Below are 27,301 nucleotides of genomic sequence, written 5' to 3'. Positions count from 1 at the left end.
CCTCAATTCAAGGACGGCACTTTTATCGGCCGGGCATTCGAAATCAATGACAACAGTCGCGCACTTATGACTCGTGTGTACTGTATACTTATGCTCCAATCCGAACGTTTCTAGCTCGTGCATCAATGAATGACTGCCAGAAGCCTGAAATGTCTAATTCTTGTTTTCGCTTCCAGAATATTGCGAGGTTTCTGTCAAAAACGTCACGCCCAGACCCCCGCCCCCGCCCAGTCTGAGTCCCCCTCCTCTCCCCGCCCGTCCCGTCGGCCCCAGCACCCGTTCGGCACTCCGCCCCGTCCGTTTACGGCCCATTATACCCCGCTCGTCATGCAACCAGTGCCCCAAACAATGACTACTGACCGACCCGCTATATAGCTGCAGCGTTATGGCTGCTGCAGCGGCCGCCATGTTGCAGTGACCACAGTGACCCGACGCGGCGGCAAGGGCAGGGCCACGCCCAAAGAGGGTCACTGGCGCCATATTGCAGTGACCCCAAAGTGAGCCGGCGCGGCGGCAAGGGCAGTGGCAGGGGCAGGGCCACGCCCAGTTAGGGTCACAGGCACTGTCTTATGGTGTCACCGCATGCAGTGACCTGTCTTGTAGAAAAGAAGGGTCACGCCCATTTTTGAAACGGTTTCTTATCTGGATCTCATAGGTCTGGGCTGTAACTAGTTTCGGTACCACAAGGGTCTTCCTGTGCCGAAGAACCTTCTCATAGAAATTGCGAAACCCTACGAAGTGGGCGGCGAGTTCACAGAGGTGGATGACCCCGTCTACTTTCGGCATAATACTGGACACGGCGGGCTGTGTTATCGCCGGAAGCCGAACAGGCGGGCCGCCACCAGACCGCCACTTTTCGTGTCCGAGCCGGACAGGTTCGGATGGCGTGAGGCGCCCGGCGTCCGCCCCTCTGCCCCCTCCCCTCCCCTCTGCTCGGCACAACAAAACAAACGGCCGCGCCGCGCCGCCCCGGCCAGAGGCGCCGGTTTACCTGCCACATCACTACATAGCGCGCCGTTCCTGGAAGGGGTACGCCGCGGCGGCACGGGCGTGTGTACCGGACGGGCACGGCAAAGGAATGTGCCTGACGCCGACATGAATGGCTTCAACTGCGCAACTGGGGGCAGGCCCGACTGTTCCGGACCGCGGGCCGGGACTGTTCCGGACTGGTGCATAATTATGACGTGACAATAGGAGGTCTGTTTTTGTTGTCATTGAAGTGGGCGGGGATAATTTGGGAGGGTATAACGCGGTTTTGCCACAATCCCATTCTCGTGAAAAAGTTAATCGGTTAACTGATATCTCTTTACATGTTTGAAACGAAAGCGCCACTTAGAAATGATATACTGCAAGGTTTTCTTCGTTAGGGATATGCATTATGCACTTGCAGCTCATATATTTCCAGGCGTCTCATCCAAACGAAACCCAAATATACCCACGGCTCCCGGGATTCTAACCTCCGTCCCCGGTCGGGATTCGAACCCGCCGTCCCCGGTTCTCGGCACCCACCTGACTGGTCGAGCCGGGCCTTGGCCATGGCGGCCTCCATGGCGTCCGTCACCATCACGGAGTCGGTGATACACGCCGTCACGATGTCGTCACGGTGGATGGCCTGCAGGCCGCGCGCCAGCGTGTTGCCTGCGCACGGGTCACGGCGGGTCACCGGCGGGTCACTGGGGGTCACCGGCAGCGCCGGCGCCACGGCCGGGCGGGGCGCCATCGCCCCGAGCCGGCGGCGGCGGGGGGGGGGGAGGGGAGGGTGTCCACGGGTGGGGAGCGGGCGACTAGCGCCGCGCTCGGCACACGAAGCGCTCACAGCACTGACAGTCTCGGAGGGGCCAGAGGGGGCAGTCCAGAGTCAGCCGCGCCCGGGCGGGTCTCGGCACCACCACACAGCACCACACAGCACCACTGGGTCACCACAGGTCACCAAGGGTCACCACTGAGCCCGCCACAGGCTGGTCGTCCGAGCGAGCGCCCCTCACAACCGCACCTCCGAACGATCGAGTCCGATGGCAGATTTTCGCCCAACTCGTGGCACCCAAACACAAACAACAACCGTCTCACTCTGCACCGTCACACACACACACACACTCACACAAACCACCGCAGTGGATCGCTGTCGGATCGCCGACACAACACCACACTGCTCGCCGCGAAGCCGACGCTTTGCCCCAAGCGTCGGTTTCGACAGTTCGCGCCGGACCGAGAGCTCTCGCGGGTCCCCGCCGGAGTGTTGCACTGGGCGGCGGCGGCGGCGGCGGCGGCGGCAGCCGGGCGGCGGCGGCGCCGGGTGACGTCACTCGCGACGGTGGCGCCCCTGGCGGCCGCCGGTCGAATCACCTCCACGCGTCCACGCCCCGCGGGTGGCTCGAAGCGCGCGAGACTGTGGGGGCGGGCCGCAAACAGTAGATTTGACGGAATTCGGAACTGAGCGAGTGTCGCAAATGCAATGCGTGGCGAACGATGTGATGCGCGTAATTTTTGTGTACGGTGAGCTGAACTGGCGATATATTTGACTCGTAGGTCGTACCGACCTATAGAAACGCGACGGCTGTAAGCGGCAGAAGATAGCAGCTAATCATCTCCACCTCCCTGCCTACCCGGCTGAGCCCGGGGTCGGCCGTGCCCCCCAGGTGCGCGCTGCCTGTCTCCGCCGCTGCCCCTGGGAGTGCTCCCTGCCTCCCTGCCTCCCCGGCTGAGCCCGGGGTCGGCCGTGCCGCCCAGGTGCGCGCTGCCTGTCTCCGCCCCTGCCCCTGGGAGTGCTGCCTGCCTCCTCGGCCGAGCCCGGGGTCGGCCGCGCCCGTCAGGTGGTGGCCGGTGCGGCGGCGGGGGACAGGTGTACCCGTCTGTCCGACGTACCGAACCACGCAGAAGGGACCCGAACCGTCCGGAGAGACGGTATCGAACTGTCTGCCGTGCCGGCTACATGGGAGGGACCCGAACGGGCCGGAGAGCGGGTATCGAACTGTCTGCCGTGCCGGCTACATGGGAGGGACCCGAACGGGCCGGAGAGAATCTGCTGATACCGACGGCGAATGAAGGGACACAAGGGTCCTCGTATTTCATAACGTTCTCAACCGAGTATTGTACAGTGTACACGAGGGTTATCAAATATAGGTATGGTATCAAAATATGGTGTCAAATGGTATCGAAGCCATCGCCCATTCACAGCTGTAAAAACAAAAGCTGCACAAGGATTGATCCCGAGCTTTTGGGATTACGGACTGAAAATATTTGTCTTGTTACGTACCAATCAGATGGGGTTACCGTACTGAGCGAGCCCTGACCTCCGTCTGCGTCAGCCCTGCGCCCGCCCCCAGGCCGGAGCATTTCCTGGGCTCCCGGCGGCTGAACAGACCCTCGTGACCAGTTCACGAAGGTCACTGTCGGCCCGTCGGTCGGCGCGGCGGTGGGCCCGCGGTTCACGGTCAGACGGAGAGGGAGAGGAGCGGTCCATCCATCTCCGTGTACGATCCATCAAACCCGGCAACCCGAGGTCAGGACAGACAGACTATCGCCGCCCCCCCCCCCCCCCCCCCACCTCCTACCTCAAGCTGCTTTAAACATCAACACTATAACCACCCACCAGCTACCACCGTGTCAGTCTCCACCATTCACCGTCCATCGCGTTCAGTGGCGTCCGATCGCGAATGTCCCCGAGCCCGCCATTCGATAGCGGCTAGGCGCAGACGGAGACTGCGATATTGACCACGACGCTAACACCACGGCGGAAATAACACTGAGCGAGAGAAATGAGCGATGGGCGGACGACGGGCAAAAGTCAGCTCAATGCGATATGAGGTGGCTTACATAAGCCCCAACAACACATTCTGGAACAACCAGTGGACAATCCCGTGGAAGAAAATTATTGTATAAGTGACTCCTGAGTCTAAATAGTGCGGAATATAGTGACAGTTTCCGCTCCGCTGAGTTTGTGTCCGCTACGTGATCGTCAGTTCCGGAGTGACCTATCCCGGACCGCTGCCAGCTCAGCCCTCCCATCAGCGGGTTCTGAGAAACCCATCGCTCCTGTGCCAGCCCCCCCCCCCCTCCGGTCACTGTTGGACATTGGCCACCTGCTGGCAAAAGTTCCAGTTTTTCCGCGAACTGTCGAGGCGGTGCCTGCTGTCGCTGCCGCTAATGACGTCGTCACCGGCCGTGGCAGAAACTGGCAGCGACAGCAGTTACCGGCCGAGACAGCAGGGAAACATCGAGCACGATGTCAGTCTCGAACCCAGACTTTGGCAATAATACCTCGACGGGGTTTAGCGACCGACAGGCAGATTACTATACATTCGGCGGATGGTATCGCGGGCTAGTTACATAACTTAGAGCCAGGCCAAACCCAATCAGAAAACGTGCTGTGTTGCCATTGCCAGCGTATTCTAGTGATGATTTAAAAGGTAATTGCACACATTTCATAAATTCTACTAAGTAACCAGAAGTATTTCAGTCAAACAGAATACAAAGCCTCAGGCCGACCACATCTTAACCTCGGGGGCTGGCCCGCAGATCTAAAAAAAAACTTCGCTCCCACGTAGGAATCATCCATCATCAAACCAGCTCCTATAGTTCCCGAAACAGCTCCCGAGCGGCGTCCTTGAAGGCGGCCACAATTTCCCCGAAATGTCATGGGCCGCGAGCATTTCTGACAGCTGCCCCGGGCGACAGGGACCGCCCTCTGACCTTGGGTGAGACGCAGTCGGCCGCGGCGGCGGGGGGATGGGGCGCAGGTCAGCGACAACCGTGACCTGCCTGACCCGACCCTCGTCAGCGGCATACATACGAACATATGACGCGCCTCGTTGACCACAAAGTGAGTTCTCATCCCACAAAAATATCGCACATTGTGAAGACAGGCATATGTTGACGGCAGAATGGTGCAGTTCGCTGCTGTCAAGTATCCTCCTTCGGTAAGAGAAAAAGAGAAACAGGCGGAAAATTAGCAATCGCTCTCTTTAAGTTGGTGGTGAACAGAATGTCTAGCAGGTTGTAAATCAAGTGTGCCTGGGTCATTTAGGAAATGTTCTCGGAGTTTTTCCTTTACCAGCCGGAAACACATCTGTTCTTGCTGTCTTACGCGCTGTGAATATATACTTTGCAAGGACGTAGTCCTGTTCGGAATGTGCCTACCCGGATACAACACATTGTTACGTGTCCATACGGATGGCCGGGATGCGCGCCGAAACGCATAACAAGCCAGTTTTCCTCAACATATCGGGCGATTAAAAAATGCCGCCTGACAGAATACAGTGCCACACTGTCAGTGCTTGACGAAATGTCAGTCTTCTGACATGGCAATATATCACAAATGATGTAATGCCAACAAAATAAAATGATGTTTTTTTTACAGAAACAGCTTTCTGCACGTAGGTAAAAAAAAGAGCATCGATTGATTAACCACGTCTAATGACCCATATATTCAATCTGTCACTGAATCGAAAACTGGCACGTATTTTAGTGGAGGAGCAGAAGTTACCGGGGTTACATGAGCAAGTAAATGCGTATCAGGAACGGATTTTCCTATTCGCTCACCATTGTAGTCCGTTTGTAATGCGTATTAACTCTGCTCATGTAACCCCGAGCAATGTCTGAGCCTCCTCCCAATCCGCGCACTCAACCAGCTGACACATCCCGCCTGGGGCCGGTGACGGACATGTCGTGACTACAGTCGGGGCGACGGGTGTCTGACACGGCGGCAGGGACATTTTCACCGTCACGGCCCGGGCCCTTCAGACGCCCACGCACCGGACTTGACACGCCGAATGGAGGAGGTGGGCGAGAGAACAGAATGACGAGAATGTTTTCAGACAAAATCACACAGAATAAGAATAGCTAATTCGTCAAGGAAAAAGCGAGAGACCAGCAAAAAAGTATTCTTTTAACCGAACCTATCGTCTACCGTACGATGTAATGTCACGAGCATCTCAAACATTAGTCACTGTATACCATTTGAATGACATGAATTACCTATCAGTTCCAGGTATGAATTATCCAAACTCTGAGGTTGCAGCGCAATCTCTACCGTCTCACACCAGCCGCCGACCGTAGGCAGCGGCTGCATGAGTCGCGTTCTACCGCCGCCCACGCGGTAGAACGCCTCACGAGGGTCTGACTCAGTCGCGGACCGCAGCAAGCTGCGCCTGTGGTCGCCACCGCCCCCGCCCCCGCCCCCGCCAGCCGCCCACGCAGTCACTGCCGCCACACGGCGTCCATGTCATGTAAGTTGGATGGTGTCTCTCTATATCCTGGCGTGCAGACTAACATCCAGCGGCCTGGCCGAATGGTTTGTACACGATCCGAATGTGTGGCCCTCCGTGCCCTCTGCACGGCCAGCTGCCGCCCACGCCCCCCCCCCCCCCCCCGGCCGCTGTCCACCCCCCTCGCGTTCGCCCGCTGACGGCTCTGGTAAACGGTCGAGTCGCGGTCATAACTGGTCATTACTGCCCCGGTCGCCAGCTGCCCTGCACCGGAGGGGAGGGGAGGGTCCCCTGGCCACGGAAACGCAGCGGAAACACGATGGAAACGCAGCTAGCATGGACACAGGACACGCAGCGAATTTGGCCCTGGGGTAGAGAGAACAGTTCTCGAGTGGCGCATCTGGTATGTAGCCAGGAAATGACGAGCATCTGTCTGATATGCATGACCGTTATATAAGCGCCAACTTTCTGCAGACAACAGTGCATCGAGGGCTTACGTAACGCTTGGTCGACTCGCTATATCGGCATTCTTATACCATCTTATCGTATTGTATTACTACGGCCCAGAATAACATTCATAAACATGTGGTTTGATATATTTTCCGTGCTCTCATTACCAAACTGACCGCCATTTCTCGATCTTTTGCGCTGTTAGATTCCTCCCAGAACACGCAGATCTTCCTCACATCTCTAGACTCCAGCGTCTGGGCACTTAAGTTCCCCGCGCCTCATCCGACCCACTTACCGCGCCGTAAAACCAATCAAACTGGACCCCAAACGGCCCACCAATTGTGGCCCTGCTGGCGGGTCGGGTCGGCGGACACGCGGTGCTTCCAGGGCCGGGCGGATCCATGACCCACATATCCCGCGCGGACGCACGTAGTATGCGTAACGCCCCGCGCGCACGCACAGGTACAGAGTGGACAGAGGACGAGAGAAGGGCGGGAGGGAGTGTGGCTTGAGATGGGCACGACAGAGTCGATGGTGGATGATTGGCAGCGCAAAAGGAGCGTCTATGTATGTTATATAATCAAGTTAACCATCGACATATGCAGTCTTCAGATATCTGGAATAGAGAATAGAGAAATGCACAACCAGGCGGCATCAGATGAGTCGAAACTCAGCGGCATCCACGTTTTTTCTTCATAGTTCGCTTTAGTGTTGTCCCATGAGAAAAGATAAAATGACCGAATGATCGACGTCTAAAATTTATCCGATACACAAGTACGATGTTAAAGAAATGCCGAATTACAGGAGTGAACACTGAACAGCAAAGCTAATTACCTAGGCTATCGGTCTTTCTCATACTGAAAAGTGAGCCTTCATAGAACGCAAGTATGAAGCCGAAGTGAGGAATGAGAAACATCAGACTGAGTGGCGTCCGAACAGACTTGGTTTGACAGCTGAGTTCGCGAAAACGTCGTCGAAAAAAGGCGAGGATGTGACGAGGCAGCATACAAATAGACATCCTTTGTGCAGGGATACCCGGACGAAATAGTAAAAACTTGGGGGATAGTGCTGGCGAGTGCACAGTCTGACGCCGAATCTGACACCCTGCGGGGGAGCAAGAAGTCGGCCACTCAGCGAAATGTTTACTGCCCGCGGATGATGAAATGCGGCCAGTGGTCGTCCGTTGAGCGGGTTGATAAACACAGCGACACATAGCGACACGGGCCATCTGGGAGCACTGCCGGCCGCCGGGGAGTGCAGCCACTGCAATCACTGCTGTCACTGCAGCCACTGTGGTCCGGCATGGGAGTGAGTCACTGCCGGCCGCCAGGGAGTGCGGCCACTGCAACCACTGCTGTCACTGCAGTCACTGCGGTCCGACATGGGAGTGAGTCACTGCCGGCCGCCAGGGAGTGCAGTCACTGCAAGCACTGCTGTCACTGCAGTCACTGTGGTCCGACATGGGAGTGAGTCACTGCCGGCCGGCCGGCGAGGGCAGTCACTGCATTCCGACCGGTCAGTAGTGACTGGGGTCACTGCGACCCGGGCATTATCCAACGCACAGGGTGCGATAGACAAGATGTCTGCTCGTCCCGCGTGTTGGTCCACTTCCTCCCCGCAAATCAGCCAGCACCATGACCACCTGCTCCAGTTGGTCCGCCGGGATTCCTCCACCCTTCCTCCCTGTCCTCCTCTCCCTCTGCCCGCTCCTCCGCTACTCTACCTCACCCGGACAGGAAGCGGGCCGGCCGGCTGCATGGGACGGGACCGTCCCGGCGCACCCCGATCCGTCTGTGCCGGCCCACATGAATTATGGATCACTGCCGACGCCGACGCGACCGGGCCTTTCGCACGGCGCGGGCGGTACGGCCGGGCGGTGCGCCGGGCGGTTCGGCCGCCGCCGCCGGCACCGGGCGGTGGCGGCAGTGTATTTCGGGAGGGCGGTGGAATGCGTCGGCGGCGGAGGCGGTGTCTGTCGCTCACACAGCCCATGTACCGTGGCGTACCGCCTCAGGGTCGCTCTCTCTCTGCTGGAGGTCAGGGGCGGCCGGTGCAGGTGTCCTATATGGGTAGTTTGCTTTTCTACCTGCCGGTCAGTGTTTTTGTTGTTCTGTCTGTCGGTCTGTGGGTCAGTCTGTCTGCAAGTCTGTCTGTCTACCAGCCAGTCCGCCGGCCAGTCTGTCACCTCGTCTTTCCCTCGTGCGGTTGGCCCACAGAGGCACACGATCCGGTTCAGCACTCCGTCCCCCGGTCGGGCGCGGCAGACAGACAGACAGGCAGGTGAGACCGGCCAGCCGACCGGCACTGGTCGGTCACGCCGGCCGGCCGGCCGATATGGGCGGGCTGGCCCGGGCCCGCGGCGAACTGCGGTCCGAGGCCAGTGCGGACCCGGAGCGGGACTGGAGTGGCGGCCCGGAACAGTCCGGAACGGTCCGGAGCGGCCCGGAGTGAGGGAGAGGGATCTCTGGGTATCCACGGGCAGCTCGGCGCTGTGGGAGCGCGGCGAACCGGGAAATTGGGAGGACAGGCTAGGAGGACTGGAGAGTGGTCTGACACCAGACACAGCGAAAGCGACTCGGTAACAGGGAAAGGGGGAATTCAGCTGCGGGACCAGACACCCTATAATTGAGGTGAGATAAGAAAGGGAACAGGTTGCAATGTTCTTATGACTTTGTGCCGGTGGGCATGGACCAAACTGTGCCACAAACTGCACGCCAAGTGAGAGTGACGCGAAACAAGAAAGCCATCGCGAATATTGACGATTTCTCTTCATTGAGTGAATACAGCAAAGACGCCCATCCTCCAGCGCCACCAGCCGAGAAGGAATACCAACACGGACCATCGCGCCGGTCCAACAGTCACGGAGTATCCATATTCATGTATGAGCGATTGACAGCGTCATGTCCTCCGTCCCCTCTGGCACACGCGTCTCTCCGTGGTGTTTGCCGGTGACGTGTCACACCAAAACAAAGAGGCGGAACCTATACAGACACAGAGTGACGAGATGTTCAAAAGTGGGAGACGAGGCTACACAGCTGGAGTACGGTCTCTGAATTGTTTGCAAATGTATGCTAAAATATAATTTTTATCTTTTGCATTTTTATCCAAGTTATATTACCAACATCTGTTAAGTCGTTAGCTTTCCTAATAAACCAGCCCACTCGCCTGCAGATAAGCTAGGATATTGTATTAAAATCCCTAATGTTCATTAGCATCCCTCGCGTCGGTGCGGTGTATTGACACTGTCCCCCATTTCCATACGGAGCGGGCCATCCGGCACTCGAAGGTCATTCCCGGGCCCAGACGATCCTATCTACCGCTTGTTAGTAGCGGGCTCCTCTGCACTTAGCCACCGGTGTCGGCGGGGCTTCGAGCGGTGAGCGTCTGATACTCCGTAGGTACAGGAAGCCATCCGTGATCCAAATCTTGGCTGAAGGGTAGGACAGATAAGAAAGGCAGATCTAATGGAGATTGGAGAGCAACGTGAAAAAACGTCAGAGGTGTTAGATCGGGAACTTATGCAACATGCACTACCACGTAGGTTTACTGTTTCTAGCCAAAACATGGCCGAATTTACTGCAGGCTTCTTAGGATGCACGCCGCCGGTAGTTCATCAACTAATGGCTCGTCCCGTGTACCACACATGTCAACCGAAGGGAGCATCGGACACCGGTGGCCGGTGGCGTCACGGCTAAACAGCTGAGCTGGGGAACCGACCAAAAATGGCGGGTTCAGGGATTCACACCGGAAGAATGGCATCTTTTCCAATTGCAATATTTCAGCAGTTACAAAATATGAAGTAAGACGCTATGCTATGACCGGTGAACAGTTTATCAACGGTGAAGCCCCGAGTTGCAGCGTAGCCGACGAGCGACAGCAGGTGTTTCAATATCGCCCGTCATTCATCGTGCTAGCGCCGCGCGTGATAAGAGCAGAGCAGCCCCGGTAAATTAATCGTGCAGACCCCCTACCGCGCAGCCTCGCAGCTCATCTGTGCACGTGTAATATGGCTCACTTGGCTGGGCAACTGAGAGTAACGAACGCAGGGCAATGAATGGGATGATCAGAGACATGTAACGGCACTTCTAAGCATTTCAGAAACAAACAAAATACTATTTATACTTAACACAAAATATCAGTGACAAGCAACGTATATAATGTCCTTATGACAGGCACAATCCCCGGTATAAATTACGTCCCGCAAGTGTGTCATTATATGGGGGAGCCTTAGCCCGCTCCCCACTCCGACCCCGTTCTGTTTCCGTTTCTACAAGTCAGCTCCGCAGCTGGGAACGGTGATTTGTTGGAGACCACGAAAACCGTGACCACAGTCACCACTAAACACTTGCTGAGTGTGTAAGGGGAAGGGGCACTGCCAACAGCGCCGGTGGTCCTTCAACCAAACACCTTTTAAGCGGGACGATAGTCACGAATCCAACGGCAAGGGAGCAGGCTGGCTCACCTTTTACGTTATTTTAATTCTAATCCATCGATATTCACGAGCAAAACATATCCGTTTCATCCCTTCCAAGCTTCAACTCACCGTTCACATATCCTCCCTTACCTCTCAGTCATCCTTCCATATTCCAACATATACCTTAGCCGTTCCCTCCTCTTACTTGTCCTCTCCTAGTTCCCTCCAACCCAGCCACACTTTCCCCTCTGTTGTTCCGCCGGTAGTTCCGCCGCGATAAGCCATCCTTCCAGCGTCAGCCCAGCCTTCCGCTGCCTCTCCAGTGACTGAGGCGGGGGCGGCGGGAGCGGGGGCGGCGGCGGGGGCGGCGGCGGGGGCGGCGGAGGAAGAGGTACGTGTAGGATATGAGATCATCGTCCGCCGCGCGCCGACAGATGCCATCTGTGCAGAGGACGGAGGTCAGCTATCCGTCGATGATGCTGTCATCGCAGCTATGACCAATAATAGTGACCAATGGAGGCCCTCACGTCCGGCCGGCCCCGGTCGGCGGGGAAGAAATGGCGGAGACGGCTGGCAGAGGTTTATTTGGGTGAGGCTACCGACCCGGTGCAGCTTTACGGTTAGCCTGGGTTGCCGGCGTCATTAACGTAAATTATCATAAACATAACAGGATAGGTTAGGTATCATTGTAAGAAAATGTATCGTCGACATTGAAAAACGTTACTTTTGCGTGTAAACAGAATAAACTTTCACCGCTAAGGAATCTCCAGAATCGGATTGATGGGCAGCTCAAAGCGAGATTTAAACGCATCATTTCAGGTGCGCGAGATCTTAGATTGGCTGTGACTGGTCACCGTTTAAATAGACATTACAGGACTGTGCGTGGCGCAAGCCAACGCATACGCTCCGTCCCGCAGCTACCAATTTCGTGTCGTAAGACGGCCTTCCAGATCTCCCTGCAGCTAGCCGTAACGTCCAGGGGCCGGCCGCGGGCGATACAATACGCAGACTCCTGAACCTCGGCACACGCACTCTGAATTTAACATCCCATCCCGGCGAATTGGGTCGGCGCGTTTTACGGTTGTGTGTCGACATTGTCTGTCGGAGCCTCCCGAACGCTAGCCCACAGCCCCACAATAACCTAACGGTCCGCGCCTTTCCCAACGGGCCGCGGCGGGCGCGCCGGGGTTTCGTAAGGGTCGCGGACGATAGCTGACTGACTGTGGGGAGGTCATGGCGCGGTGGTGGTGGATCGATTTCATATTCAGACTGGCGTCTCCCCGCGGCACGGACGGCACATACATACAGCGGTTAGAGGAGAAAGCTGCCGGCATTCCTCACAGACACGGAGAAGGGATTGTATCAGTACCCGCGCCGTATGTAGGGTCTGGGAGGGAGATTGTCAAGAGCGTTGTTACATTACAAATCAATGCGAAAAATCGACTGCCTGTTTGTATGATCCACTTTTGGTGAATGTGGATACACCTTACCAAAGCACAGGCTCCCAAGGATGTAAATGACAATAATTTGACGCATTTGGTTCAAAGGTCCCCGTTCTTTCCCAAATTTGCATTCTCTGTGATGCATCGTTATTCATTTCTCCTGGTCACCTTGGGTGTTTAATTTTCGTCTCGTCCTGATGGAGTGACTGTATGCTCATGCAATATTAATAACTGGGTTGCCGCAATGGTATGTAGGCTATGTCATGATTAACCTTGGTCAATTAGGCATGATGTACTCCACACTTCGTATGCATGCCCTCAGACAGATACAGCCCGATTACCGAACTTCGTATGCAGACATTGTGATTGCTTTGATTTAAAAGGTTTGTTAAACAACAATTAAACTCTGGGATGAACGCCAAGTAAGAATGGTGTTCAATGCAAAGCTCCGTATAGACAAGTACCAGGTCTTCGCCAACCACCATACCTACATGTCTATCGGCTGACTTAGTTTGCAGCCCTCTTTGTCCATTTCCCCCCTGCCTCCTTTACTGAGCGCGACTAACCCAGACTAGCCCAGAAAGGTCCGTTTCCGTCCCCAAAAATCTGGGTATGATTTATCTCGTTTGTCCGCCTTGGACCGAAACGGTTCGTTCATATAGCCGTTCAACCCGTCTCAGTGTGGTCCGTCCCTGGTCTGGTCCAAGTGGTCCACCTCGGTCCGGTCCAGTACCGAACCGCGAGGGCCGCCGCTCCGCTCGGCGGCCGCTGTGCAGTGTGCAGTGCTCAGTGTCCACTGTGCATTGACAGCCGCCCGGCCGAATACCAAATACAGCCGATGGAATGCCGTCTGAGCCACGTGGGGGGGGGGGGGACGGGACAAACTGCAGAGTGCAGACGCTGGGCAGGAGATCGATAGGAGACGGCAGGAGACTTTGGACTACGCAGGAGACGCCAATTATGTAGAGGATCGAGATCGGAACCACTGAAAAAATAAAATGGGCTGGAACTAGCCCTAAATTTGGTCGCAATGGGTTTGTGGTAACCATACTATTATACCTATAAAACAAGCATGATCCACTAAAGTTAGGTATCAGAAGCCGGTACGATTTTAGTGCACATTCTGCGGGAGCCGCGGCCCTGAGCGGCTCCCGCCAGAGCTCCGCTCCCAGTTCCGCTCCCGCCCCCCTCCCCCCCGAGCCGCCGAGAATGCGGCTGACCTTGCCTGGGGGCAGACGCCGCCGCCTAGTTCCCAGAGATCCCCACAGGTGGCAGCAGCGGCGCGGCAGAAATGCGACTTTGATTGGCGTCTGTGGTTACCTGCGCCCGATGAAATTGACGCCGAAATTGACGTCGGAACGACAGATGTGGCCTGCCCTGATTGGAAGATTATACCGTCCGATCGGGGTACCTATCACAGTGTTTTCGGTGTCGTTATGTAAGAGTTTACGCATTAGCAGCTGCAGCAGCCGCCGAAGCGGACCGCGGTTCCTATTGGGTACCTACACGCTTCCGGGAGGGTGGGGGACAGGGCTCCCTCCTGTGGTCTGTGAGTGGCAGCGGTGGCACAGCGGGGGGACGCTGCAGTCTAGAAACACGGCTGGGGCTGGGCGGTAGAGCTCGGCAGGCTTTCTTAGGACACAGAGAGACCCAAGGATGCAAAAATATTTATTACATTAACTTCCGGGGACAGAAAAGGAAATATCTCAGAAGTCAGAACGCATGAGAAATTTGAGTTCCACGCTTGGCTTGTGCCACCAGATGTTGAGTTTTTTTCTACCGCTAATCTGTACTGTACCAAAAGTCCTGTCCAGTGTCCATGCAAAATGCTTATTACATAAGCCGCATTTCAAATGACGTCACACTTTCCCAGCAGAGGTGACCTCACTGCAGGGCGAAAGCAGCCAACCGCAGCACCCCACGAATGGGTGACGTCATCCCGGATATGACATCACCGCTGAGAGATCTGAGCAATGGGCTGTCTGCACGAGGCTAATGCAGCGTCATACCGCGGTCAGGTGAGGTCATACCGGGCCAAACAACGGCCAATGGCAGCAGAGCGTGGTCATGACATCACACCACGGCCAGTCAGCCAATGGCCGCACAGGAAACTATGACAACATCTTGCCCTGCCCATGGAAACGGGGCACAGAAAAAAAATATTGCTGTGTCATTTACATTTCATCTACTTCTTCGTTGAACAGGGTGTCAAAAAAAGGCATTGGGCTTAGAAGCATTCGAATCAACTTAGCAATAATTCTTCCACCATGTCCTTGGTTTTTTTTCCTATCAATTGGAATGAGTAACAGACCCAAGAGTATTCTTGATTGATTGATGAATTCAGGCGTCCGACTGCCTTCCGGTGATATTACACAGCGTGACGTTGCCAATACCTCAACATTCACACAATGCACGGATCGGTTATTATCGCCACGTTCGTGCAACACCAGCCGGAAGCGTCACATACGCCGAACCCGCAGTAAACCGTGGTAGTTTGTTCGAATCACGGCTCGATAGGCGAATTTATGTTTGTTCGACAATCCCTGTCGCTATCGGTGCCAAGTAGATCGTTTGACGACCGATTCAGCCCCCCCCCCCCCCCCGACTGCGGGCAGGCCGTGTTGGCCTGCCCGGTGTGGGGGCGGCTGGGATAAGACATCATAAACTCCGACACCTAATGGCGTGGTAATAAACAGGAGCCCATGGCGGTATTTGTCGATATAATTCCACTGAACGCCAACGCACCCGAGCGGCGGGCACTGATCCAGAATTACTGCAAGGACCATCAGGTCAATAAAGGAGCACAAGTCACTTGTTAAAAAAAAAAATATACTGACAACTAACATGCATAGTAGCATATTAGCTTAGGTATAAGATGCAATATGGAAAACAATGCAGCGCCGAACAAGACATTGGACAAAAAATATCGATGCACAAACCTCAAAAAGATTTTCGCTATTCAAACTAATACCGAATGAGTGCAAAAGTTCTATCCGGTGACCAGTTATAGAAAGTTCGGCTGACGAAAGAAACTTTACATCATCACCAAAGTTGAAAACTTTGTCCGTGGTTAAATGAGAAGCTGGGTCCGCCTTATCACTTAACAACGCGCTTTGGCATACGGAAAATGTAAAACGAAACATAACGAATAACGGGGCGTCATCTCACGCGATCCGTCAATATTATCACATACGTGGTGACATTTTCACCCTGGGACATCTCGCTCTGTCGGCCGACTTTGACGCCATTGTACCATGTTTTCTGTAGATATGCCGCCGACGGTCGCTAGGACCGTTTATTTTCCCTAAAAACAAACACGGCGGGCCCTCGCTCAGGCACGAGGAACCGCCTTGACAGATGACGTCATCTGTATGGTGCCAGATGATTGGTGATGCCAGATGGATGAGTTAGCTCCTCAGAAGCTAACTGATATGGATGAGACTCCCATACTGATCAGGCAAATAAACAATTATTTTGGCAGGCCTGGATGGCGACTCACTGTGGAGTGTGGAGCCCTCTGCCACAACAGAGGACGGAACGACGAAGCTTCGAAAAACATTTAATAAGGAGAGAGAGAGAGAGAGAGAGAGAGAGAGAGAGAGAGAGAGAGAGAGAGAGAGAGACAGAGACAGAGACAGAGAGAGAGAGACAGAGAGAGAGAGAGAGAGACACAGAGAGAGAGAGAGAGAGAGAGAGAGAGAGAGAGAGAGAGAGAGAGAGAGAGAGAGACAGAGACAGAGAGAGAGAGAGAGAGAGAGAGAGAGAGAGAGAGAGAGAAAGAGAGAGAGAAGAGAGAGAGAGAGAGAGAGAGAGAGAGAGAGAGAGAGAGAGAGAGAGAGAGAGAGAGAGAGAGAGAGAGAGAGAGAGAGAGAGAGAGAGAGAGAGAGAGAGAGAGAGAGAGAGAGAGAGAGAGAGAGAGAGAGAGAGAGAGAGAGAGAGCGGGTTGGGGTAAAACGGGTGATAAAACTTGAGACCGACCCGGCCCATGGTGGGTCGATTTCGAATACAGCTCAGTCCATGCTGGTTCAATACAGCCCGGTCCATAGTTAGAATAGTCCAGTCCGTAGTTCGAATACGGCCCGGTCCATGAGTCGAAGACAGCCCGGTCCATGGCCTGGGTCGGATGGGGCGCCGATAGCTGGCGCAGCTGACGGCTGCAGCCAGACGCAGAGGCGGACCAAGACGCTGGAACAGGCGGCAGCCATGGCATCCACAAGGGTCTACAGTTCATTCAATCAACGTCCTGCACAACTAGCTTCAACGAAACAAGTCTACATCTGAGCTGTGGATATTTCTGCACTCGGTGCTCACTGGAGCCCAGCTCCGGGGGGGGGGGTGCCCACCCCGAGATGTCTTGCCTGGCGCCGCCCCTGCGCCGGCGGCTGCTGAGCGCCGCAGACCACTGCATGACATCACCACCCTCTCCAGGCCGGGGGGGGGGGGGGGCACATTGCGCCGAAGGCCAGGAGCTGGGACACGCGGGGTGGCGGCTCAACGACGCAAACCGAGGCAGAGGCGAGAGAGCGAGGGAGGCGAGAGGAGCGGGAGCAGCCGGCTGCAACCGGTACATACCGGAACAGGCTCAATGCGCAGAGAAGCTTCTATTTGTAGGTGACTCAATATGAATTCATAAACAAATGTTCGGCGCTGTTTGGGATGGCCTGAACTCTAGTGGGTAACAGCAGATGAAGGTGACACGTTGCTCTACTACCAAGGCGTCTGAGTTGATGCAAGAGCAGACTATAAACGCCGACAAGAGTTTATAAGACAGTACCGGTGTTTATTCTAATCGGAACATCGTCATATCATAATTGCGGGGATGTTATCATAATGTCAGATTAAATCAAGGGATGAGTGCATCGTTTAACTAACTCCGAGAGGCGAGAGCAAAGTAAATAATCAGAATATAAAATAATATGGTGAAGGCCGGCGTAGGCAACACGATGAATGAAAAATAAATAAAAATACGCATTGAGGAAAATGCGCCGGACAGAACAGAGTATCCGTGTCGTGTCAACCTCTCGGTCAGCAGTAACCGACCGCTGCAATGCCGACCCATTTCCATGCACGCACACGCCTGTGAATTCACGCACGATCACTGCGCATACGTTCATGCTACTGAACGGATACCACAGAGGGCCGTGCAATTCAGTTCAGTTGCATGACAATGCATCGACACGCGTGATGACTGGTGAGACCGTGTCACTTGCACCAATACAACTGATCGGTTTGAATCACATGCTCTGAATACATGTGCTATGAACGTTGAACATTGAACAATGAGACGATGGATACAGCACTTACCTATCGGCGCGGCTCCTACAAGCTATCTACTACAGTGGAACAATACGTAAAACAGTTTTATCTATCAACACTTTTAACACACCGTTTTCCCAGCCCAGCCTACTCGTATGATAGCTGATTCGATAATCACGTTGGCTGCCAATAACAGCGCGCTATATCATTGGTTGGAAACTCCTATGACTGGATCTGATTAGCCGATAGGTTCACGATCGAGTGGCAGTCTCATCTGTATCTACATCTGAAATATGGAATCAGGAACAGAGTAGCAGCTGTTGATCAGCTATCACATAGAAACAAACCGACAATTTTACCATCCAAACAGCCGTAACCAATCAGCCCCAAAGCACCCGGACCTGGTATCGGCATCCCGCCCGGTCCGGTCTAATTGATGAGGGGTTCGGTACGGACGGACCCGCCGCGATTTTATCGCCAATTCTGCAGCGACTTCAGACATGGACTGCAGCGAACGGGCCGATAGTTTGGCCGGAGCATTCAGCGACTGGTTTTTACCACAGCGCGAACAAAACACTGCAGCGCTTCGTGAATAAAACGAGAAAAATACGCAGAGTACTTCGATAAGGTACCCTTGGCCAATTTCCGTGCATAGAAAAGCATGATTGGTAATCGGTGGTCAGTTTCGTCTGAAAAATATTTCAGGGCCATTTAGCGTTTTCTCACAAAGATCATGCGCCAGACAGCAAAATTCATTGAAAGGGTTCAGTCCGAAGCCGATGTGAGAAATGCACCCTCCAACGTTCTTCCTTTTTCATTTTCCACATGCATTCGCTATCCTTTTTCGCAATTCACCAGATCGCCAGTTGAGATCCCTTGTCTCCTTATCCTGCCTCCTTATCCCACACTGCAAATTATGCTGTAGTGCACTGTGCAGGGTGCAGTGCCAAACAAAATTCACTCCGGCAATTCAAACCCGTTTAGAGCACGCACCAGCCCTATCGCGCAACCACCCACTCCAGCAGGAGGCGCAAAAAGAAGAAGAGTGCACGCGTATTTGGGTTCTTGGTCTCAGATACATTTTACTTTGACCAGAGTACCTACAAGCTACGGTCCCATGCATGGGTCTTACACAGGCACTACCACAGACACCATGGCAGCGCCGACCCCAGCCGGGACGTCAGTGCCGCCCTGCAGGAGTCATCGGCTGCAGAATCACTGCAGAAGATCCAGCCGTCGGCCCGTAACCGGTCAGGGATAGCCTTATATGGACCAGATCAGAGCCGCTGGTATGCCGACAGCCAGATAGCCGGAGATAAAACGGACTGCCGGCAGCAGCGGAATGACAACGAGATACTCCGAAAACAGGATGGCGGACGGCTGCATGGAAATTGATAAAAAAGTAGCTGGGAACGTATTGTAATATGTAAAAATGCGACAGCGTGCGATAAAATTCAGCCAGCTCAGCGGAACGAGCCAGTCCAATCACAATCCATGTAATAAGTCATAAGTTTATTTCGATTACAGAACAACCGCTGACCACTGACCATCGATCACCGTCCAAAACCGGTTGATTGGACTCCATGACTCATCCCTCAGTAGATACCACCATTTACGGCTGAAAAATGTCTCTCGGTCGCCACCGGCCGCGTCCCGTGCCCACACTGACAATGTCACCGAATGGACGGCTGATGTCAGAAACAGACGGCTCTGAGAGACCTCCGGACGACCCGCTGACGTCACATCAGTCGATCGGAGGTGCAGGTACCGGCACTGATGTGACACAACATGACGTGACATCACCAATCACTGACATTACCACCCGCTGGTGACATCACTAATGGCCAGTTCTCAGAGTCGACAGATTCATGGGACGTTCCTCGAGTCATGGCTGGAGTCAGGATGAGTCAAAGGACTCGCCGCGGAGTCCATCCATCACGCGAGGGGTCGTCCATTTTGCGCTATCGCCGCCGCCATCTTTCTGGTGACTCTGACTCTGACTCCTGGCCGGCTGCCAGTTCAGCTGACCGCCGAGTCGAGGTCACCGGTCGGGGTGAGTCACTGGCCGCGACTCCGAGTCAGGGAGCGGCCGACACGTGGGCGAGTCACGTGACTCCGAGTCAGACAGGAGCGGGGGACATGTGGGCGAGTCACGTGACTCCGTGTCACGGCGCAGTGCCGTGACACGGGACAGCCCGGCTCGAGTCCAGAGTCAGACTAAAAACCATCCCGTCAGAGCGAACATCAGCTGTATGTTAGAGACATCTCTCCGAACGGGGTGCCAAGACAAGGGACAGCAGCAGACACTGCCTGAGACAGCACGAAAGTGTCGCATAAACAACGTCAGACAAATATTTGAGCTGGTAAACGCGCGCTGGTCGGATGACTCATTCGAGTGGCTCGCAATGTGATGACGGCGCCTGACGGGACGCGCACACGGCTGACTCAGGCAGATGTGTGTGGCTGAACTGAACGAGTGGATATCTGAAGCGGATGTAAATATATCAAACTGAGCACTGGATTCAGCCATCTGGGCCAACTTAATTATCAGTAGGTCATGTTTGAATGATTAACTGTCATTACACGACTTTGCAAGGATAGATAAAATGTGGGCTTCCATTTGACTCCAGTGATCATCAAACCACGCGATAGCATACGATTAAACGTAACCTTAATATACCGTCAAATTTCCAAGCAAAGGGAATGAATACATGAAGTTAGCAAAAATTAACGTCAGACGATTTCAGAAATACAGCAGAGGGTCCAAAACATAAAAAAGTGCAATTGGCATCCAGATCACGCCCAGAGAGCACGAGGAAAACGAGGCGCGAGTCATGATCTCGTCCACAGCACGGCCGGCCAATTTTAGCCTTTCAGCCCCCTCCCCGACCTAAGTTGTGAGTTATCCCATCTACCCAATACATTCCGTGACTGTTTTAGACCCCACAACCCACAGCACCCACTGTCAATGAGCGCCCAATTGGCGCAGTCCGGGCGTGGGACGCACAGTTCCACCCACCGCACCGCCCCAAACTGCAGGGTCACTCAGGGGGCGGCGGCCGCCCACCACCGCTCCGCGAATGGTCGCACACCTCCTGCAAGTGGCGGTTGGCCCAAACAGACGCAAAAGGCGAGATGAGAGTCGTCACGGCACGTCTCCCACACGCCGAGCAGAATGGGCGGCGGCCCAGATGGGCCAGCGTGCGCACGAGTGGCTTCAGAACCGGGAGGAGGCGGGGTAACATCAATTTTGGTCATTGAACTGCTGCATGCTACGAGCATGTTACGAAGTTCGAGGTTCGGAACAACGGTGAAAAATGACGTCAGGAAAATTCAAAGATGTAGATTGTAGGACTTGAGGTTTTTCCTCTCACATTTATCAAGGCTTGCCGAGTGAATAAAAAAGTTGCAATTTCCGCAAATATTCAAGTGTTTTTAAGAAATCAATGAAATTATCAATTTCAAACATCACGAAACACCCGAACTCATTCAGTTGCACTGAAACTATTTGACTTCAATCTGACGTCAACATTTACAGTCATTCCAAACATCCGACGGTGGCGGGCTGAGGCGACTGTCGGCCTACCCGCATTACCACCAGACTCCCGCCGCCGTGATATCGTCAGTTACTGTGCAATTTCCGGGTGGGTCCCGCCCCCGCCCCCGCCCCCGCGGCTGCCGTACAAATACCGTGAACAGCCCGGTCACCGGCGCGGCGGCGCACCACGGCGTCTGCGACACGCTAAGCCGCCGGTTTATGAGCGCTGCCGTCAGCACCGATAAAGGCGCGGTGTTTTCGCGGAAAACCGGCAGCGGTGGGGGGGGGGAGGGTCGCCCCTCACCTCTCTCCTCCCTCCTTCCTAAATCCTTCCCCTTCCTCCACCCGCCCACGCAGGCAGGTGGTACTCAGACTGAGTCACGGTCCAATGAGTCTGCCTGATCGGGGTCGGATCGGAACAACAGCACAACAGCAACAATAGCAGCTCCGCCCGGACTGGCCGCGCGGTATATACGAGCTCCGTAGGCCGGGAGTGCTGTGTCATCTGCTTCGTGACTTTGAGATCGCAACACTTCAACCAGGGGAATCGTATAACATTGCTGGACCGCTGGAGCGCAAAAGAAACTCGTTGGGAGCTGGCTTCAGGAGTATTGCGAAATGCATTACAAGTCGTGTACGGTTCAATGAACTACTTACACTGAAACACATATTAAATTTTGCATCGCATAGCTTTGCCTTTGCGCCTGTCAAAACACTCCGGGACAATATTGTCAGGGACTTGGGTGTAGTGTAGGGCTAACCGAATGGTGGGATTGGCCCGGCTCCAAGTTTCCTGCGTGGTAGTTTTGCTTGTTGCCAGGCGGATTGGCTGATGACATGACCCCCCCCCCCGCCCTCCCCTACCCTAATACGATCGGCACTCAAAGCCAGCGCAGTGCAGAAATGGCAGGAATGGTTGCTGCAAGGAAACAACATTCATTTCATGGCTGCATGGGTTCAACGGATTGCAAGGTGCACAGGCATATCAACTGCATTTAATGGATAGGAATTTCACAGAATAGTGCCACCATTCGTAAAATGTAAGCACACTGAAGCTGGCATGCACCCCTTTTAAAAAAGCCTGAATATCAAAGCTTCCATACAGTCAAAAAACGAATGACATTTTGGTATTATGGCGCCTACTAAAATTTTGCTCCAATCCATATTTTGCTTTAAGGATCGGTTCAACCATTGCGGATCCTGCATTGGCGCATCCCTCCCAGCCCCAGTCGCCCGTGCGTGGCACCCATGGACGACCGTGCGGTTCATACACGGCCAACCCAAACCGCCAGCGTTATATAACGGCCAGAGTCGCCGGGGCCCGGCCCGGTCGGCGCGCGCGGCGTGCCAGACAGGTGGGCAGAGCCCGGTCTGCGTGGGTATTGTGAGCAGGCACGCCAGAGAGTAGAGGTCTACAGACAGGGCCAGGTGCGGGTTGCCCGGCTAAATAAAACTCCCGAGACGATGCCCAGAAATGGTCGATTACTGTCGATCGGTACACGAGTTAGCGTACAAGCGGCAACTTTTTTAAAGCACATCCGATTTAACTCGTTCGGCAACTCATTCAAGCGTTAAGATGTTTTCGGTTTCATCGTACCGACTAGCCAGCGACAAATTGATGATGCTTACTGATCACCAACTCACAGTTCACCGCTTAGGTTACGCTTCACGACTCACAGCTCACGGCTCACGGTTCACGAGCCGCCGCGCTGTCCGGGAGTCACGACCGAGTCGTGGGGCGCATCGGACCATCCCCTTGGGCAGACCGTCACAGCAGTAGCGTCCCCACCGGGCGGCGTACCGAGCCGTGACAGCCGCCGGCCGCCGTCACGGCAACCTCGTGACGCCCACCGTCACTGGCTGTCACGACGTACGGTCACGGCTATAACGTCACGGCGCTACCTGTCACGGCTACCGTCACGCCGTCTGGTTCCTCGAGTGATTGCCCCTTTTACCATGGATTCCTCGGGCAGGGATTTACAGACGTTGCAGCACCCCACCCGCAGTACCGCGGAGCCGTCTAGCGGCCAGTGTGGTCTGGGCTCCTGTCTGGAGCTGAGTTCCAGACCGTGTCAATGTTCCAGCACCGTGTCTTCCGGTATGGCTAATGGAGAAAACTGGCCGGGTTTATGGAATACTGGCGGCTTGAAACTGCGGAGACGCCGGAAGGCGTGATGGTACAGGCCATTGTAGTTCTTATATCGTCCATTCACTGGAAAGGCTCATCCACTGGAAAGTAATAAATGCATAAAGGAAAAAGACAACATCAAAAGTCGAGCACATCTACCCAACAACTATCCCACTCCAGATTCTTCACAAAGTGTCATACCGACGGGGCGAGACTGAACAGCCTTGAATTATGGTTTAATCCATGCTCTCATAATCTTCCCAAGTTCGGAAGACGGCATTCTCCATCACTGGACAGTGCAGAGACAGCCGCGGCCCATTCAGCTCCTGCCTATTAGCATCCACGGACACTCGGTTGTCCCCGGTCGCCGCCTGCCAAAATCGGCGGTCTCCCCTCCGAGCTCTGATGACACCCAACGACCTGAAGTGGGTGGCAATGGACGGTTTGATGGAGGAGGAGAGTCGAGGTGACAGAGCTACAGAACGACAGACAAGCAGACAACAGAGGAGGCCTGGCAACAGCGGCAGCGGCCGTACCTACTGCGGGAAGGACAAGAGGCTCCAGTTCAGTTTAGCATGCGGGACAGCCTATAGGTATATGTGGAACAGTTCGGTATGTGATATATAAGTGCATGTGAGGCCTTCCCCAGCAGTTCGGTATGTTGGAAGTTCCACGCGAAAATATCCTTCAGACATCCTTTTTCTGATATCAGCGGCCGCCTCTGGGACGTCCCTGTCGCTTCGTTCCGCCTGGGGCATCGCAGACGTCCGGTCAATACTGGCGAGACGGGTTGACATGAAACCCAGCCGGGATAAAAACGGGACCGGCGCGGCGGTCTGTCTGTGTCTGTCTGTCTGTCTGGTCTGGCCTTTCTTCACCAATTCCGTATCTCTACCTTCCTCCACGGAGCCAAGCGCCTTATCAGAGCAAGAGCAAGAAATTGGGGCCAATGTCGTTACCACCGTACCAATTCCCGCACCTCCGCTCCCTGCTGGCGTCGGTCCATCTTCCCCGTCCATCTTCCCGACGCCCTCGAGAGAAATCACGGTCACGGCTATTCTCAGCCGCCCGGGGCGGTTTTTCCTCCTCCTCCGGAGGGGAGGGAGACACATTAGCGGTAGGGTCCAATGAGGCGTCCGTCACCACCTCCCACCTCCCCGGTCTCGCCAGTTTCCGCCGCCCGCGTCGCTGCCGACGAACGACGCTCCGTCGCTGCCGACGACCGACGCTCCATCGCTGCTGACGACAAACGACCACCGACGCTGCCGACGACAAACGACCACCGACGCGTCGTCGACAAACGACCGGGGACGTCCGTCACCGACGGCCCACCCGGCCGACGGCGTCTGACCGAGGATCGGCGCTCCGAGAGCTCCCACAAAAATCAGAGGGACCGGCGACCAGGCTCATGACCAAACCAACATTCATATCCGGCAGTGTCAGCAGTGGTGACTGATCACAAAATGCTCTCGGTCCGTGGAGATGAGGTCCAATTGCCGGGCGCGGAAGAGGGCTCAAATGGCGGCGCCATGGGGAGAGCCCCAGACACCAATTTCGTCCATGGATTGACTACCGCCGCCCAGATATGTGAAAGTGTCCGTCCCAGGTCTGAGTTTCGTACTGAGCGATTCTCGGTAACCGTGATCGGACTTCGGCCAGACCAGCCTCGGGGCCGGTCGGGCCTCATCATACCCTGCAGCTAGCCGCCTCGCTCCGTAATCCCGCACGCACAAACGCACTCAGCTCTCCCCACCTACCCACCAGTCGATGATTACCCAAATATCCATCCCATCAAATATGGCCGAACGCGAGCTCTCCAAGAAACCAGGACACGCCGAAAAATAAATTCACGCCACAAATGCCACAAACTATCATCGTGTCACTCTCGTGTGCTGTCAAATACATATAAGGCGACAACATAGCCAATGTTCCTTGGGCTTCGAGGGAACTTATGTTGAAAACATAATGAGTGTTTCACGTACAATTCCATAAAATGCGACTTTATTGTCTTTACAGCATAACAGATTGACTGCACTTGATTTATGACTGATTACGATTCGTATCAGTATATGCGATCGCTGGATCAATTCTCGATTAACCATTGTTCCGAGCTCCGGAGCTAAGCAGCACAGCTCGCCACCACACGCGAGGCCTTACTGTGAGCACGGCACTCTCACCAGGCCCTCACGCAGGTCAGGATAACCGCCGTGGTTTGAGAGGCCCTGGAATGTGGCATGCTCAATCGATACAAGTTGCGCTTGGTTACGAGTGAAGTGCAGCGGCAAGCGAGGTAGGTATTGACCGACAATGATGGGGAAGGGTGGGACGGGTAAAGACACTAGATAGTAAAGACACTGGACTTACATAACCGAAATATTTCACCTCTCTTCAGGTCAGCGGCTACGAGGCCTACGAGGCCATGCGCCGCTGCATGCAGCAAACCGTCTGTCCAAACTGCCGATACGACCTTCTTCATTAGGGCCCAGTTTGTATCAGCGTATTAGCTAAAAAGATACGACAGAGCTCGCTTTCCGTCATATATCATTGCAAACTGATTATGATGACGTGGTCAAACTGAATGAGATGACTGTCAAGAACCGCGGAACTGAATTTTTCGAGACAACTTTTGTTAACAGGCTCTTGAATATGCTCCATCTTGGGTGAAATTTCCGAGTGGTTTAATTTTCATGACTTTCTCGCTCAAGCTTGTCATTCCGTATCCATCCAAGCTTCAACAGCAGAGGGCAACCTAAGACGGAACGATACATCATCACCCCTACCAGCTATCGCAGAAACGGGCGCGGATGCAGCGACTGCCAGCAACCTTGCCGGCCTTCGCAGCTCCGCACATGGCCAGACCATAAAACAGATCAACAGTCCTCCAAAATCCCATCATCCCCCCCCCCGTGCAGCGCTCCTCCGGCGCCGTAACACACTACTCAGTGGGAGCTCATCTCCAGGGTCGAGTCCTCCCCCTCCCCTCCCCTCCCTCACACAGCCCACGGCGAGGTCACCATTTCTGAATATTCCCGTCCCATCCCCCAGCTGAGCTCAGCGCGGCCCAGCGGGGACTCGTTGCCATGGTAACGGCGCGTCTCGGGTCAGGCACGCAGCTGGTCTTCATGGGCGGCCAATTTGCAGGATTAGCATGCCAATGAGCCTCGGGTCGGCGCGTGGAGTCCCTCGGGAGGGCCAGCCGGACACCGCACTTCTATTCAGGGTGCGTGCGGAAGATGGGTCTTATGGCAGTGTCTGAGTGGGGTGAGGTAGACAAAATAGTGTAATTGAGGATAATTGCATATGGACATTTGAATCTGCTCGTACGTTGCGATTTGCACACTGCGCAGTGTAATATACATACCTACCAGCAATATAGGTTGGTTGCTGAGAAAATGGATCCACCGCGACCGTTTTACTTGTGTTTGTAAACGGCCCACATTCCCAAAATAACAAACTAAACTAAAGCAATACAGGATACCGATCGAGACAGCAGTGCACCGATCCTCTCCTCTGCCCCGTGCCAGCGCCTCAGCCTTGCCACAGGGCACGGCATCGTTCAGTGGTCTTCATACCCATCGCTCAGTGGTTCTCAAACCCACCGCGCCGGCCCTGAGGACACGGCCGTGTATCGCTCACTGCTGTGCACTGTGCACGTCACGTGCACCGTCTGTGCACTGTGCCCGCCAGCCGGCCCCCATTGAGTCCATGGCCACGGCTCGGCAGCTGCCGACGCTCGTAAACCAGCTCGTGGGGACTGGTGTGGGACGTAAATACGGCACAGGGCTGCCACGGCGAGTACGGCCGCGCCATGGCGTGAGCTGCAGCGCGTCTCGGCTATTCACAGACTCGGAAATAGCACAGCCTGCATGA

At 54.8% G+C, this 27,301-nt stretch overlaps 1 protein-coding gene across 1 annotated transcript in view; it reads right to left on the bottom strand.

Moving 5' to 3' along the window:
• Positions 1-27,301, bottom strand: part of LOC122383499 (ankyrin-3-like) — a 247,678-nt gene that overhangs the window by 97,188 nt on the left and 123,189 nt on the right. Inside the window, exon 35 of the mRNA XM_043370002.1 lies at positions 1,510-1,638. Coding sequence (XP_043225937.1) covers positions 1,510-1,638 — 129 coding nt within the window. The remainder of the gene's footprint in view (positions 1-1,509; positions 1,639-27,301) is intronic.

The sequence above is a fragment of the Amphibalanus amphitrite genome, unplaced genomic scaffold, assembly GCF_019059575.1.
Source record: "Amphibalanus amphitrite isolate SeventyFive unplaced genomic scaffold, NRLGWU_Aamphi_draft 000165F_arrow, whole genome shotgun sequence".
In the NCBI taxonomy this organism is placed as follows: Eukaryota; Metazoa; Arthropoda; class Thecostraca; order Balanomorpha; family Balanidae; genus Amphibalanus; species Amphibalanus amphitrite.
This window is presented reverse-complemented; position numbering and strand designations above follow the sequence as displayed.